The sequence below is a fragment of the Perkinsus marinus genome (assembly GCF_000006405.1).
Source record: "Perkinsus marinus ATCC 50983 genomic scaffold scf_1104296975926, whole genome shotgun sequence".
Taxonomy (NCBI): Eukaryota; Perkinsozoa; order Perkinsida; family Perkinsidae; genus Perkinsus; species Perkinsus marinus.
Genome location: NW_003200605.1, coordinates 324232 through 338536, shown reverse-complemented (window position 1 = coordinate 338536; position 14305 = coordinate 324232). Strand labels below are relative to the sequence as shown.

General features: G+C 48.9%; 5 protein-coding genes across 5 annotated transcripts in view; 4 read left to right on the top strand and 1 right to left on the bottom strand.

Annotated features, from left to right (window-relative positions):
• Positions 1-974, bottom strand: part of Pmar_PMAR004527 (serine/threonine-protein kinase chk2, putative) — a gene marked incomplete at its 5' end in the record, with an annotated part of 5023 nt that extends 4049 nt beyond the window's left edge. Inside the window, 2 exons of the mRNA XM_002765024.1 lie at positions 26-535; positions 893-974. Coding sequence (XP_002765070.1) covers positions 26-535; positions 893-974 — 592 coding nt within the window. The remainder of the gene's footprint in view (positions 1-25; positions 536-892) is intronic.
• An 895-nt stretch (positions 975-1869) lies between these two features.
• Pmar_PMAR004526 (mago nashi protein, putative) lies at positions 1870-2688 on the top strand (the record flags this gene model as incomplete). Its single annotated transcript, XM_002765023.1, has 6 exons — positions 1870-1939; positions 1989-2119; positions 2167-2238; positions 2282-2335; positions 2379-2477; positions 2531-2688. The coding sequence occupies 6 exons, from the start codon at positions 1870-1872 to the stop codon at positions 2588-2590; spliced, it is 486 nt and encodes a 161-aa protein (XP_002765069.1). The 3' UTR covers positions 2591-2688.
• An 875-nt stretch (positions 2689-3563) lies between these two features.
• Positions 3564-4852, top strand: Pmar_PMAR004525 (hypothetical protein). The gene is made up of 5 exons (XM_002765022.1): positions 3564-3713; positions 3762-3876; positions 3926-4084; positions 4138-4302; positions 4357-4852. Exons 1-5 carry the CDS (start codon positions 3601-3603, stop codon positions 4468-4470), a joined length of 666 nt encoding a protein of 221 aa, XP_002765068.1. The 5' UTR covers positions 3564-3600; the 3' UTR covers positions 4471-4852.
• Positions 4853-7782: 2930 nt separating this feature from the next.
• Pmar_PMAR004524 (Be158, putative) lies at positions 7783-12001 on the top strand. The gene is made up of 19 exons (XM_002765021.1): positions 7783-7891; positions 7991-8073; positions 8119-8182; positions 8225-8445; positions 8491-8582; positions 8634-8782; positions 8828-8976; positions 9031-9093; positions 9397-9476; positions 9525-9691; positions 9737-9780; positions 9827-9922; positions 10290-10480; positions 10773-10914; positions 11034-11129; positions 11174-11368; positions 11415-11503; positions 11548-11645; positions 11891-12001. Exons 1-19 carry the CDS (start codon positions 7798-7800, stop codon positions 11983-11985), a joined length of 2208 nt encoding a protein of 735 aa, XP_002765067.1. The 5' UTR covers positions 7783-7797; the 3' UTR covers positions 11986-12001.
• A 903-nt stretch (positions 12002-12904) lies between these two features.
• The window catches only part of Pmar_PMAR004523 (hypothetical protein), a gene marked incomplete at both ends in the record, with an annotated part of 5531 nt that continues 4130 nt past the window's right edge, over positions 12905-14305 (top strand). The window contains 9 exons of the mRNA XM_002765020.1: positions 12905-13003; positions 13050-13166; positions 13219-13283; positions 13329-13419; positions 13465-13530; positions 13573-13683; positions 13734-13822; positions 13979-14071; positions 14116-14186. Of these exons, the coding sequence (XP_002765066.1) occupies positions 12905-13003; positions 13050-13166; positions 13219-13283; positions 13329-13419; positions 13465-13530; positions 13573-13683; positions 13734-13822; positions 13979-14071; positions 14116-14186 (802 nt within the window). The remainder of the gene's footprint in view (positions 13004-13049; positions 13167-13218; positions 13284-13328; positions 13420-13464; positions 13531-13572; positions 13684-13733; positions 13823-13978; positions 14072-14115; positions 14187-14305) is intronic.

Here is a 14305-nt window from a genome sequence, read left to right as displayed (position 1 = left end):
GGCTTGAGATCGCGATGGATAACACCGTTGACGTGCAGGTAGAGGAGGGCGTCGACAACTTGACAGAAAACGAAACGTATTACGTTCTCGTTGTTGAAGTTGTCATTGTCAACAACATAGTCAAAAAGCTCGCCACCACCAACATACTCCATAACTATGTACACCGCAGTCTGGGTCTCGACAACATCATGCAAGGCTACGATGTTGCGATGTTTGAGACGGGAGAGTATCCCTATCTCCTTATGCAAGGCCTCTAGCTCTCGATCGAACTCCTCCGACAATCGAGCTCGTTGGACGAATAGGCACTTCACAGCAAACACCCTCCCATCCTTCTGTCGTTTGCACTTGAAGACCCGAGCCGTGGCACCAGCGCCAATCTCGCGTCCTATGAGGTACCGCTTGGGGTCGGCTAAGGGACCGAACTCAGGGGTGATGCCCGGAGGGAGGGAGGACGGATCGACGACCCCACTGCCGGTCGATCGTCTGCTGTCACTATCCGACATAATAACAACAACAACCACAAGAAGATAGAAAGCTGCACAGATGATTCCATCCCCCTGCGAAGAGGAACTCAGAACACTAGAGAGAACATAGAGAAACCATGAGTGAGCACCGACTGGAGACCGAAAGCATTCGAGTATGTCCCTATCTTACCACTACCACCACTACCATCGTTCAAGTTGATTATCCTACCCGTGCTCCTCTACGTCCCCCTCCACTGGTGCCTCATATGCATATCGGATACTCTCAGTCCAGGGCCGTTGATAGGGGGAGGGGGTACGCTGACTGCTACTGCCTGCAGGCTCATCGCAAGTCCTCCGCCTTGCTCTGTTGGTACGGCCCTGTGACAGGGCCCCTGTCGATCCGCAATACGAGCCGGAATGACTAGCACATCCCTCGGGTGCCTCTACCAATACCTCATCATCGACGAGCGAGGGCTCCCCGGCCAGCTGGGGCCCGTGCCAGAGAGCCATCACATATTATCGACTACGTTTTTGTCGAGACCTTCCGGAGGAAAGGTTAGGAAATGCCTTCACAGCATTGAACGCATCATAGGCTTACCCAGAATACAGAATTAACGACGATATCAGGGTCATGGTTTGAGGACTCTCAGAAGAGTGGCAACTGGCCGATAGCGGTGGTAGTTCATCCAGTAGTCCTCCCTCGAGCGAAGAAGTAGCGAAGGAGAGAAACTCAACCAAAACTGCATCTTCACCTGACACAGACCAGAACCCCCCGATATCTCCTTTTCGCTCATTCAAGTGTATCCTTGCTCTGTTGGTAATAACCGTCGTTTGTCACCTAAGAGGTAGGCGGTTCAACCCAATCACGTGGTACCCAACCCTACAATTTACAGCCGTTCCAGCAAAGCATATAAGCTGCTCCCTAGAGTGAGATACCGAGGCCCTCCTCACTGGACCTCTCTCAGGATTTTTCAGCAAGGACAGAGGAGGCTGTCACAACTGAGAGACAGTTCAAAGTCTTGCAATCTTGCTCCTTCTTGTAATTCCTCAACGTGTTCCGTCGTTGTTGCCTGTTATGCGGAATACAACGCCTTACCCTTCCCTCAGACCTCCTTACTAATGACACTGACGTTCACTTGAGGGAGTTCCCTCTCATTCGAGGTTGGCTCTCTCTAGTGTGTCATGGCATCAGGTCTACCGTCTTGGAATCAACGGTCAAAAATGTTTATTAGCTGTCGGATGGCCCTCCGCAACAGTCGTTGTTCCTCTGTCTTGGTCGACTGTATTAGATTGGATCTCCTTCGTAGGTTTCGGAGGGAATTTCGTGGCGCAGTGACGCGAATGGGTATCTCCAATTTGAATGACTTATGACCATGTGCTTTTAGCCTTCTTGTGTCTTATCGTAATGGACACATCCCAGCAGTCAGCCATGGCCGACAACGACTTCTACGTACGATACTACGTTGGTCATAAGGGTAATGCTCGAGGGAGGCTGGTGGCTTTGGAGGGCCTCATTTTCATCAGGGAAATTCGGTCACGAATTCCTAGAGTTTGAATTCCGCCCCGACGGACGTCTCCGTTACGCCAACAACTCCAATTACAAACAAGACTCGATGATTCGAAAAGAGGCTTATGTGAGCCAGGCGGTCCTTGCCGTGAGTCTCTCAAGGACTATATCGTCCTCTGAGGCTTCCTCTCTCAGGAGCTACGACGTATCGTTGATGACAGCAAGATAGCGAAGGAGGACGACAATCTCTGGCCAGTGCCCGATAAGGTACCACCTAAAGGCTCTCCTCTTCCGTAATATTCCCCCTCAGATTGGCCGTCAGGAGTTGGAGGTCATCCTCGGTGGCGGTCCTGGAAAGGAAGCTGTAATGTTCCTTATTGTCAATACGTGTAGTAACCCATGGCTAGATACACTTGTCCTTCACTACGAGTAAGATTGGATCGATGCACGATGTGGCCAACTCTAAGGATCCTGATGGACTGAAGACTTTCTACTATCTGGTTCAGGTAGTACTCCCCCCTTTGACGTTGTTGTTTGTTTTAGTCCCCCTTTTGCTCAGGACTTGAAATGCTTCGTGTTTTCTTTGATCGGCCTACACTTCAGAATCAAGCCTGTATAAGGGAGGGTGAACGTAGATGAGGGAGACGGTTGCAATCCAGAGGATGGTTAACCGCAGCAGAGATTGCAGATAGTCACATATTTTCCTCTGCTACTCGCCGGTGCACATTGTTGAGTTTAGGGGTAGGATTTGTGATGGTATTAGTAGTAATGACCGTATCTGCTGCAGCTGATACGAGGTCTCGTGGCACTATTCTGACCAGCTGGTAGCTCTTGCCGAGACACAGGGCTACTCACTGTCGCTGGTTGGGTCTCGGGGAGTCTATTCGGACTGTGCTCTTTCACTCCACCCCATCTGTATGCGACTACGTTATTGCGGCCTCAACTTGTTTGCCGCCTGTGATGTTACTGGCCTGCCTCGTCTCAGATGAGACATTGATTGTATGCTGATATCGGGCAGTGTTGGCTTTAGCAGTCTCCTTCTGAATACGGTTGCCCACAGTGAGCTCGGCTACAGGCTCAAAGGCCTCTCAACTGTCCTAGTACTACGCCTTCCTATTTGCCTAATGCGTTACGTGGCGGGGGCTATGACCATTGATTATCTCGAGGATGCTGATAAAGTGCCGATATATACACTCCTTCCTACATAGCTTGGCTTTTCGTAGTTGGGTATCTCATCTAGCCCATTTTTCTATCTTTTCTTTGATAGTCGGTTTTCTATTTCTTCTTTGAGTTGGTGTCAGCGAGCTTACTGTGGATGATAGAGTAGTTTCTCATTGGAGTGTCTCAGCTTCCCTCTCTTCACTCGAGGTGTAGTGTTAAACCGCGGATGAGTAGTCCTTATTATTGTCAAAGGCCTCAAGGGTCATCTGCGTTCATTCGGGGGTGGCTGGCAGGTCGAGAAGATTCCTAGGAAGTGAAATTGATGTCGTAGTAGATGTCTTGAGTTGTCCATATCATCGATGCAACTATGAGTATCAAAAGTTGATTATGGTTCAACACAATAGAGATCCTTATGGGAGAGTTAGTACCTCAGGTTGGTTAAAAAATACTTTTCGGCGTTTCATCTGTATGGGGTTCTTCGATATTTTCAAGTGCGGTAGTAAGAAGAACAAGAAAGCTTCTGAGACTGCTCCGAGTACCCCTACCCCTTTAACCGAGCCTCTAGTGTGTGGTACTTGCAGGTCAGAGGCAATATCGATGAAAGAATATTGACTACTTTCTTTTTATAGTTACGCCCAGTCGGTCCCTACCTCAGCCACAGTGTTTGTGTGTAGCAGCTGTCATGCTGTCAACAGAATAGACCGTTCTCAGCCTGGAGGCACTATGGTGCAAACAGCATCGCAGGTTAGTCTCGTCTTTCACAATCTTGGCATTGATATCTTGATTGGCTCAGGCACCTCCTACTGGCCCGGAGGTTCCCCTAGTGCGGTTGTCGTCAGCTAACTTCATACCGACCAACGAAGTTACTCAGCTGCCGCCCCCTAGTGATCCGAATGAGAAGCCGTGGGAGATCCCGTGTTGCAGTGTTTGTTTGGAAAACCCGGGCGATATGGTAGTAGTTCTGACGGTGTGTCTACCGTTGTTGTCTGAGTGGGATGTAAGCAGGTGATATTACCGTGCGGTCATGGTGGTATATGCGAGCCTTGCGCCATGCATATTGCCTGCAATGAAGCAGTCGGAGGTGCTCACTGTCCAAAGTGCAGAGGCCCTATAGAGAGGCTTCTTCGTATAACGAGGCTGCCCAATTCTGATGCCATCACTGCTGTTGAAGTAATACTGATAGTAGAAGTTTACTGTATTTGTTGTACATTGTGATCGTATCAGGTACCTTTGCCCAAGCCCAGCCAAAAGCGAAAATCGCCTCCGAAAGTACCACCACCACCTGGAGAGAAGAAGAGCAAGGGTCACCACGCTGAGGTTGTGGCTAATGCGGCCTGATCGGTGGTTGAATCAGTAGCATTACTATCGCTCGAACGACAATATGGTTACTGGCGGCCAATTTGGTGCGGACTTCGTGCGAAAGTTGCTTAGTGGGTTTTGTAATGGAAGAGGCGCCATAAGCAATAACCTGTTACTGTTATATCATAATCATCCTTATAGACATTTCTGATGAGTTAACAAAGGCACTCTCATCACCTTCGCTGATTATCATCATTCGGAAGAAGAGCGGTCATTCGTTGAAGTCAGTCATGTCGAGTCGGCAATCCTCTGTAACCATGCCGTACTTGAACCTGCTGCTACTGCTCGTTTTTGCTCATATTTTCACTGACGCTCCTACCCGGGCCAGGGTGCTTCTGAAGAAGATGAGGATCTTGTGATGTAGCAGTAGTATTTATACATAGTAACTCTTGATATCAATGAGGTCTTGCTTTAAAGTGATCACTAAGGCGAATTAATATTGGGAATAGCAGTTGTAGTCATGGTAAAGGCGATAGGGATCGTAGTAATGGTAGTATTGTTGCCGTAGTAGTACTCGTCGTATAGCAGTAGTGTGCTTGCGAGGTAGCATGCTTATAGCAGTCCGGTTTCCCAAGTTATCTTTATCCAGTCTTATCACAGTATGCCCGGCCCTGATGATGGCGGTCGAGTGAGTTATCTCGCAGTTGCACGTTTAAAGGATCAAGCCGTACGACTTCTCTTCTCCAAGTGTTCTCGCTTCCTCGAGCTGTGTTCTCTCAGACTCTTCTTTCCCACTTCAATCCTACTATATCTTCGAGAGAGCGTTCTGAGATCGAGAGTGCCTTCTTCGAAGAGATACACAAGGTTGCCATCCCTGGGTCTAGACGAGTGAGCCGGGATGGGTTCATTCCTCGACCTCCTCGAATACCGTGGGTTCATCATGCAAACGTCGGACACTACGCCTTTCACAAGCCTATTAGCGTAGCTCTTAGCGGGGTGAATTTTGTTAAGCGAGCGGCCGGGACGAATAGCGGGGTGAATTTTGTTAAGCGAGCGGCCATGTCGAAGAATTTGACAGTTTACCCCATGTTCTTGCGGAATTAATAGAACTAAGGCATATCTTGGGGTTGTGGCATAGCCGCCCCGGCCAAGGGAACGGATAGCCGCGCCGGCTAGAGGAATGGACTGTACCACGACATAGCTCGGGGTAGTGGCATAGCCGCCCCGGCCAGGGGAACGGACTGTACCAGGACATAGCTTGGCGTAGTGGCATAGCCGCCCCGGCCGGGGGAATTGACTGTACTAGCGCATAGCTTGGGGTAGTGGCATAGCCGCCCCGGCCAGAGGAATGGACTGTACCACGGCATAGCTTGGCGTAGTGGCATAGCCGCCCCGGCCGGGGGAATTGACTGTACCACGGCATAGCTTGGCGTAGTGGCATAGCCGCCCCGGCCGGGGGAATTGACTGTACTAGCGCATAGCTTGGGGTAGTGGCATAGCCGCCCCAACTAGAGATATTGATTGTACCAGGGCGTTGCTTGTCATATCTCCTCCCCCCCTATTATGGGATATGCGTGTCGACTTGGTATTGTTATTGTTGTAGGTTGCCAATACAGGGGAGGCTGCTTCGAGTAACCGCTTATACGTCCTTGCAGACAGCAATGCCTCCTGTGTCTATGTGGCTTCAGTTGATAAAGGGTAGTAGTGTTAGGGACCTCAGTTATTCGGCTCGGTCTGGATTTCGACGTGTCTTGCTGTTCACTGAGGTCTCTTTCGCGATCTCGAGCGCACTTTGATTTCGAGGTTGACATCGTTGACTCCTTCCTTATCGTCACGACCGGGTGTGCGGAGTTTCTTCGGCAACACCTGTGGTAGGCGATTCTGCAAGCATCGTGATTAGATATCCTGTGACCACAGCGTGGCAACTGTGCGAAGATCTGCGGAAGATTATAGAGTCCTCTGGAGTTCGTCTTGATGACGTTCCAGCGGAAGGCCTTAGCAGACCGAATAGGAAACGTATGAAGGAGATGATGATCAAGGTAGGCATATCTATGTAGCCCATGTCCACTGTGGGACTCACTGGTTTCGACCATTATTCCCGTTCGTCGAATTGGATTGTCGTTATCTCCAGTATGAGGATCCGGGTGCTCACAACAAGAGCAGTCGCGTTCGAGAGAAGGTAGAAGAAGTACAAGGCGTCATGCAGGATAATGTAAGACGCAGGCGTTCGTGATCCTGGGAGAAAATCGTTGTTCACCTACGACTGACTCCCGAGCTGTAATGTTTGGCGTCGTAGAGCACTGCTCTAGAAGCAAAGGATGCTTCTGGGACATATTATTCAGGTACGACGTATTGTGGAGAATCAAGAGAGTGCGGAGAACTTAGGGCGAAGAACGGAAGACATGACTAGGCAAGCTCATGTTTTTCTGAGGCAGTCGGCTGATCTCAGGAGACAGATGCAGATCCGAAACATCAAACTAAAGATTATTCTCGCAGTCATTGTAGCCTGCATTATCATCTACATCATCGTGCCTATCGTAAGGCGTTAATCTCGTCTCTACCATCAACAGATCATCACAATGTCACAATTTCTATCGCCATCGCTGAGCCTCATGACATCCCAGTGGGCTGCGCCTCATTGTTCTTCATGAGTATCATTCATTCGTATGTATGATGTATCAACTACACCGCGTAGTTAGGACCTCCTTTTTAAGAGTAGGTGTGGTCGTTGTTGAGTTGTCAATATCAAAGTGAGATGCACTAACCTATTTGGATCTGTTCCATGAATCACGGGTGACAAATCTGTACGAGAATTTCTTTTCCACTGCAGTGGAAACTGGCTGATGTGTATCGTGTATCCCCCCGTTCAGAGAAAGTTTAGGCATGCACGGGGCACGTTAAGCAAGCTGGTCACGTTTCGTTCGATGAGCAGTACTTTGACCATCAAACAAACAGTGTTTTTAAACTTGGTATTCAGCTCTCTGGCATTAGGATATTCTCTAGTAGAAATGCGAATTTTGGCATTGAAAATTAGCCTATTCGAACTATCTGAAATTCCTTCGACACGCTGACTGATTCTGCAGAATAGGATATCTCCTACAACCTATTCAATGCACTGAACGAACGTCCCGGTGGTCAGGAACTTGGTGTCGTCCCTCAGTGTCTTACCGAAGGCTTGGCGACGTCCAGTTGATTCGCCCTCAGGGTTTGTCTTGGTGGATTTTATGCAGTGTTGACAATATATGCAGTTCCATGATCCTATTAGAGATCTTTCCGTAGCTTGAATCAAGCTGCTTGATTCGCAGGGATCTCATGGACGAGTTTCTCTACGTACTGTTCTGTCCTGTACGTCTGTAGACTAAATTGATGAGTTTCCATCATGATCACTCTTACACATCCGTACGCAGCCCTTCCCGGTCGTTGATCTTGCCTGGTGGATCGTCGATGATGATGATAGCAAGTGAGTGCTTCGATGGTGTATACCATCGCGATTTCCCGACCTGTCATCTTCACTAGAGAGTTGAGGCTGACATGGAGAGAGCTGTCGATCGTGCTTCAGATTCATCTATTCACCACACACCGACAGAGCGGTCGCTGAATACCAAGCTCCAACGAGTCCTTGAAAAGAGTCGAACTCTCCTCGTGAGAGAAACACAAGTTGCTCTCAGTGAATACTTAGTCTTACAGGTGAGAGACCCAACCAACGATACCGTATACGAACACACCAGTCCGCGCCAATCGAGATCCCGCCGTAAGCTCGATGGAAATACCTCGGAAATGTCGCTGCACTCAGCTCGTGATGACGCCCGTGTTCAATTGAGCGTTGCAAGCAGCTCCGACAGCCGACTATCGTCTGCCGGTAGTGTCTCGTCTATTGGTGGTGGAAACGTCCATCATCCTGATCGAACGACTCTGCTGGAGAGGGCAGAGGAATCTTCGCGACTCATCAATGCTCCTGGGGCGGACTCGTGGGCTAATTACAATCGACAATTGAGGTCCCATGGCTTTGACGCGGTATGAGTATTCTGCTTGAGATCGATCAGCAACTGGAATGGTCAGGTGCCAGTAATTGCTGGCTCGTCTCGGCTAGGAGAGCCTACACTCGTTGACGGTCGGAAGCTGTTCGAAAACTGTATAAACGTGTTGCAAGAGTGAGCTTTTGCTCTGTCTGAATGTCTTATTGCGTTATTGATTGTGGCCAGGTATAGTGTTCGAAATCGTCAGCTTTTAGCAGCAACTCCGAGTGGTCGCCGAGACTCTCCGAGAGATTCGTCCAAACTAAAGGAAGTCACGCGAGCAAATTGGAAGTTACAACAAGAGATTGAAAAATTACGGCGGGAACTCGATGCTAGTTAGTGCGCGAGAGACCCGATAGAATGACGAAGTATTGTTATAGGCGTGGTGGAGCGCTCATCCAACTCGCTGACGAGTGAGGCACGTACACGGCAACTGGAGAGAGTGAGGTCACAGCAATCTGGGGAGATACGAAGACTCCATCACCAGTGCCAACGACAGGAGATTGAGCTCGAACGAATGCGGAATACGGTAAGTAGTGGCTACTGTAACGGAAATGCTTTGGTATCTTGAGACTGGCTCTAGATGCAGAAGATGGCTGATGAGGAAGAAATGAGGAGGAAAAAGGACAGAGAGTTTGCGGAGAAGGTGGGACTTTCAGGCTTGGCTCATTTCTGTCAAGTTTTCTTATCATTACTCGTTGTCATTCCCTGTAACAACTTCTGTTCTTGGTGAGTTCACCCGCCGGAAAGAGCAGGAGAATACTGTGGGGGCTGCCAATTCACTAGGCAACTCGAGTCCGTAGATAGTTTCCATTCAACACTCAATATCAGTATCTGCTATAAGCGTTAGAGTCTGCATTTCCGCTCCCGCCTTTTGTGGGTCTCTTTCACATGAGTTGGGTATCATCGGAAGTGGCGGAAACGTGCAAGTCAATGCCTTGGCACTCAGGCGGTGAAGTCCGTATGCCGTGGTGGTGGTGGAGTGAAGAACCAAGGGAGCCTCCATGTGCTCCAAGAGTTAGCTGCAGTGTGAGTCTTAAGTATTTTCATTAATGTGATTGTCGTGGAACTGGTCAGATATAGAAGACGCATAGAGAGGCTAGAGAAGGAAGTCATCGCGTCGGGCAAGCAGTCCCAGGACTTGGCCAGTCAACTCACCAGTGCGGAAGAGGAAATTCGACTCCTCCAGAGGCAACTTTCCCTCGCAACGGAGGCGCCTGAGGAGGATTCGGTGTGTGGGAGTGGTGAGGGAACGTTTGATGTAGCAGAGATGTCATGATCGATCTCAGATGAGAAGCGGAGTCAGCTACCTCCCAGTGTTGATGAAGATGTGGTATGCAAAAAGTTAGCCATGCATGTCGCGATTGGCTGGGTTGTAGGTGAGAGCGCTGGAGGAGTCCCTCCGTGCTGAGACGGCAGCACGGTTGGAGGCTGAGGCCCGCGAGAAGGAGCACGGGATTAGATATTCTGCTAAGGTGAGTTCTGGTGGGAACCTTGGAGTGTGCGCCTATCTTTGGGAAGCGTCAGGAACGTAGAGTGTGGGCTTTTGTCAGTCTGTAGCTTAGGGAGGGTTTGTATCAACGACTGACCCTTGCTTATGAATCAGAGCTACAATAGCAGCAAGATTTATGCTATCCATCTCGCAGATCCTATCCGATATACGAGCTCATTGAGTAGTACTAGTATTCTATTGTTGAACATCCTGTATTAGCATTAGTGTACAACACTAAAGTATCACTATTATAGTGTTTACCCTGCAGTAGTCACAAGAGCTTACAATTCTCCCAGAGTATATGAACAGTCAACTCGTTATTCACACTTGTTGGTATTTTGCAAGCTTAGATCGCCGCTCTGGAGCGAGAGGTAAACACTGCGAGGCATGAGCTTGCGGCTGCGGAGGCAACACTAGTTGACCGTCCTACGATGAGGGAAGTCCAGCTGTTGAAGAATAAGATTGAGCGACTTGAAAAAAGCAGAGAAGAGAGGGATAGATGGCGATGTGGTGATGTTCGAGAGATGATACGCCGAGACAAGTAAGGACTACACTGTACACAACACGACGACGCTCGAGCCCTTGTAGTGTACGCTCAGCGCTCATCTTCTTCTTAGCTGAGTTTTCGATGAATCACCAGTGTTCACTTTTCTCAGCTGAGCTCAGGAGGTTCCTCACTAATTATAGGAGTTATTATACGAACTGGGTTAGAAGTATACAGAAACCAGCAGGACTTCCTCAGAATATTCATATTGTCACCAACACATGTGGTTGACCATGTGCAACTTTGACCACGGTGTCGGTGCTGTGCCGCTGGATGGTCTTGTTTGTAGGGAGTCCCACAAGCTGGGGGCGGACATTGCCGTTGCTGAAATGGACAGCTCTATGATGCAACAAGTGTTGTTGGATTGTTGTCGACATTTGAAGATTAGCGAGCCTAGTATCCTGCCGGATGCACTCAAGAAGCTCGGCGAGGTGAGTCTGTGAGGGATTTTGATGGAGTTTGCACGACAACTGAAGGCGGGTGTAGGAGCATGAGGATGATTGATATTGAAATGCACATGGTCGAGTCGGCGTTGCGAGATGTGGTCTAGGTTCTGGACACAGCGCTGCCGCGAATGACCGAGTTCATCCGCTTTGTAACTTCTAAGGTTTGCGGCTCGGACTGGGTCAATGATGGTCAACACGAAGTAGGGCATGTCGATAACTCTGCGATCACTCTTTTGGTGACAAGGGCCCCTCTGTCTTCGCTCCATTGGAGACCGTTGAGGCTAGACTTAGAGCACTACTTGCAGTAGAACGAGAGCTCAGGAGTGTACGCAAACAGCTGGATGCTGCTGAGTCTGCCATAGATGGGGAAGCACCCATAGGGCTGCCTTTGGAAGCTCGCATTGCATCTGTTGTGGAAGAGCTGAATGATCGGCGAACTGTAAGCCATTCTGGCGTAGTTGGTATAAGTGGAAGTTCTCTGATAGACTGAGACGGCCTTTGGGGAGGCGACTGAGAGGATATACAGCACTGAGGAGCCGCGTTTGATCACAGACCGGATGGTCAAACATTATATGTGATTTGAGGGAGATGGTCGTTGCCGTTGTGAGGTGTTTTCAGGACGACATTTGAGGTGAATCAGCTGGAGCATGTGTGCGGCAGTATGAGCCGAGCGCGGCAACGTTGGTTGGAACTAGAAAACTTCTGGAAAGCTCTTTGTAGGTCACGAAGAGTACGACCAGCGTTAGCGTATGTACCCGCTTTCCTCAGCTGAGCTCAGGAACTTCCTCACTAATTATATCAACACAGGAATACGGGTTGAAGTGTGCAGAAACCGACGAAAATTTCTCGAAATTGCCTCGGAATTCTCATATTATCACCAACTTATGTGGTTAACCATGTGCATATTTTTCTATACTGCGTACGACAAGCCATCGAATCGTCCAGTTGTTGTTGGAATCAGGTTCGGACGTCTTGAGAGTTGATCCATCTGAAGTCTCTACTGCTAAGGCAATCCTCCTTGCACGGAAGAAACTTTCCCGAGAGTCTAGTGGATAGCACACGTTTGACCACGAATAAGCTTACTTGTGTTAGTACAGTGTCCAATCCCATACACATCCAATAACTGCTCGCGGCTCCGTTGCCAGGCAGCACACACCATCGTCATCGACTAAGCAGATGTGATATATCATACCCTGACCCCACTGTTCCGTTACAATCTGACAATGATGAGCCACTGTAGTCACCTCGGCTAAGAATGGTTTCGTGAAACTATTAGCAGTTGTTCATCATCGATATGCAGACGATGAGCCTACTGACAGGCGCTGAGAGTTACGCAACGTATTTTTCATGAGGGAATGGGTTGAAGTGTCAATGCATTTTTGTTAGCATCGCGGAACTCGGAAATCAATTTCCTCAGTGTGGTGCGCTACAGAACAACCCTGACCCTGAGTCCCTTATTAAGTTTATGTAACTGCTGTAGCACTCGTTGTTGAGCAGCTTAACCACTGGTTCGGAAAATCTCTTTGGGTTGGATCAGATGACGAATTTCTTACTATCTTTAGCCTCCTTACATTTCCTTAATAACAATTACTATACTATTGCTATACTCTGGATCGACATTACCTCATTATTATCATGGTCATAATATCCATCAATTTTATTATCTAGCCCGACTCGAGTATTGTATTATGAGTATTAGAGTAACTATTACCTCTCGAGTAAGTATTAGAGTTGCTGAAATCTTGGAGGCATGTGAGTGGTGTTTGAAAGCATAGAGAACTGATGGTTCCCACCGTGATTAGTGAGAGGACACCGCGGGAGTAACGAGCTTTACTTTGTGAATTACTTTACTACTCACAGCGGTCTCTCGGACGCCTGGTTGGTGGTGTAACTCGTTCGGGTTCACCTGAGACGCGGAAAGTCCGAAATCGCGCATGGGATCACTCAGGGTGCCACTCTCTGTGTTATTCAATCAATGGCTACCGCGTATGATCCTAGCGATTCGGACAATTTACCGGCGACATTAACAGCTGATGACATTCAAGAGCTCATCAAGAAGAACGAGCAGACCGAAGTACGATGGATGTGTTTCGATGTGTGGTTGTTGAGCTGAGCTCCAGGTGAAGAGTCTTGACGTGGAGGGTTGTGCTGCTCTGGTGCGGAAAGTGGCATCATTGGTGAAGGAGAATCAGAGGCTTCGTATTAAGCACTCCGATGACCCGACCAAATTTTTGGAGGTAGTTGCTGTTTATGACGATAGCTTGGACGTGCTGCATTTTTGTTATGCAGAGTGAAGTCTCACTCGCTGAGGAGATACGCCGTTTGACCGAGTTAGCGGTTAACCCAGCCGAGCTGTGAGTGGCGTCGATGGTGTTAGTCCTGGGATGACGATTTGTTAGGTACCCTGCCTTTGTAGCTGGGCATGGGGGGAGAGTGCTCGTTGGCCTCCTCCAGCACGCCAATGTTGATATCTGTGCGGAAGCTCTTGCGGTAGTAGGGCGGCAGCCGAGGAGGCTGATGCCTATATGAGGTCAGGTCCTTAGCGATCTCACGGAGCCTGAGGTTATGGCCGATTGTGAAGATAAAGTGGCTGGGGATTTCGTAAGGGGAAAAAGAGGTCGTAAACACATGCCCGCATGCCAGGTTGAATCGCTAGTAACTGATGCCAAGTTGGGTAGTATATACATCGAAACGTTGTGGCGGATCTATAGGGAACAGGGAGAGGAAGCAGAGAGTAGTGAGGATATCTCGGGGGTAGTGGAGTTGCTGTGGCGTGGCTGATGGTGGCATGTTGGTGATATCAGCAGGAGAATGATGAAGCTGGGAAAATGGAGGATGCTCAGCAGGCTACTACAAATTGTCTTCAGACTATTGAAAATCTATTTGAAATATGGTACTAGGGTTGCTGTGGAGTTGCTGAAGGATGAGATTTGAATTAGCGCTTGAGATTCAGAATTAAAATAGCGTGACTCGGTCGAACGTCCCTCATGTGAAGTTCCGACGTACTCGAGTGTTTGATGACTGGCGTTGCATTTGCTTGTGTGGTCAGGCCAGCTAAAACGGTACCTGAGTTTGCAACGGGAAGGTTCGTCGAATGGCTTGTCACTGTCATCAAAGAAGCAGTGAGGGAGAAGAACTTCACGTAGGCGTCATCAGTCGTGTTTCCTCCGACTTTTTCGTCCATAGGTATAACGCGCTTTTTGCCTCTGAACTCCTGTCACTATTACTGCAACAGTGCCCTAATCCTATTCAAACCAGTAGGCGTGTTCTTCCCTGCTTGGTATCGTTTACTGTCCTGTGTGGTTTCAGTTCCACAGATAGTAGATCGTCGTAGCTTGGATCGACTACTTCGTGTTACTAACATGTATCGTCACAA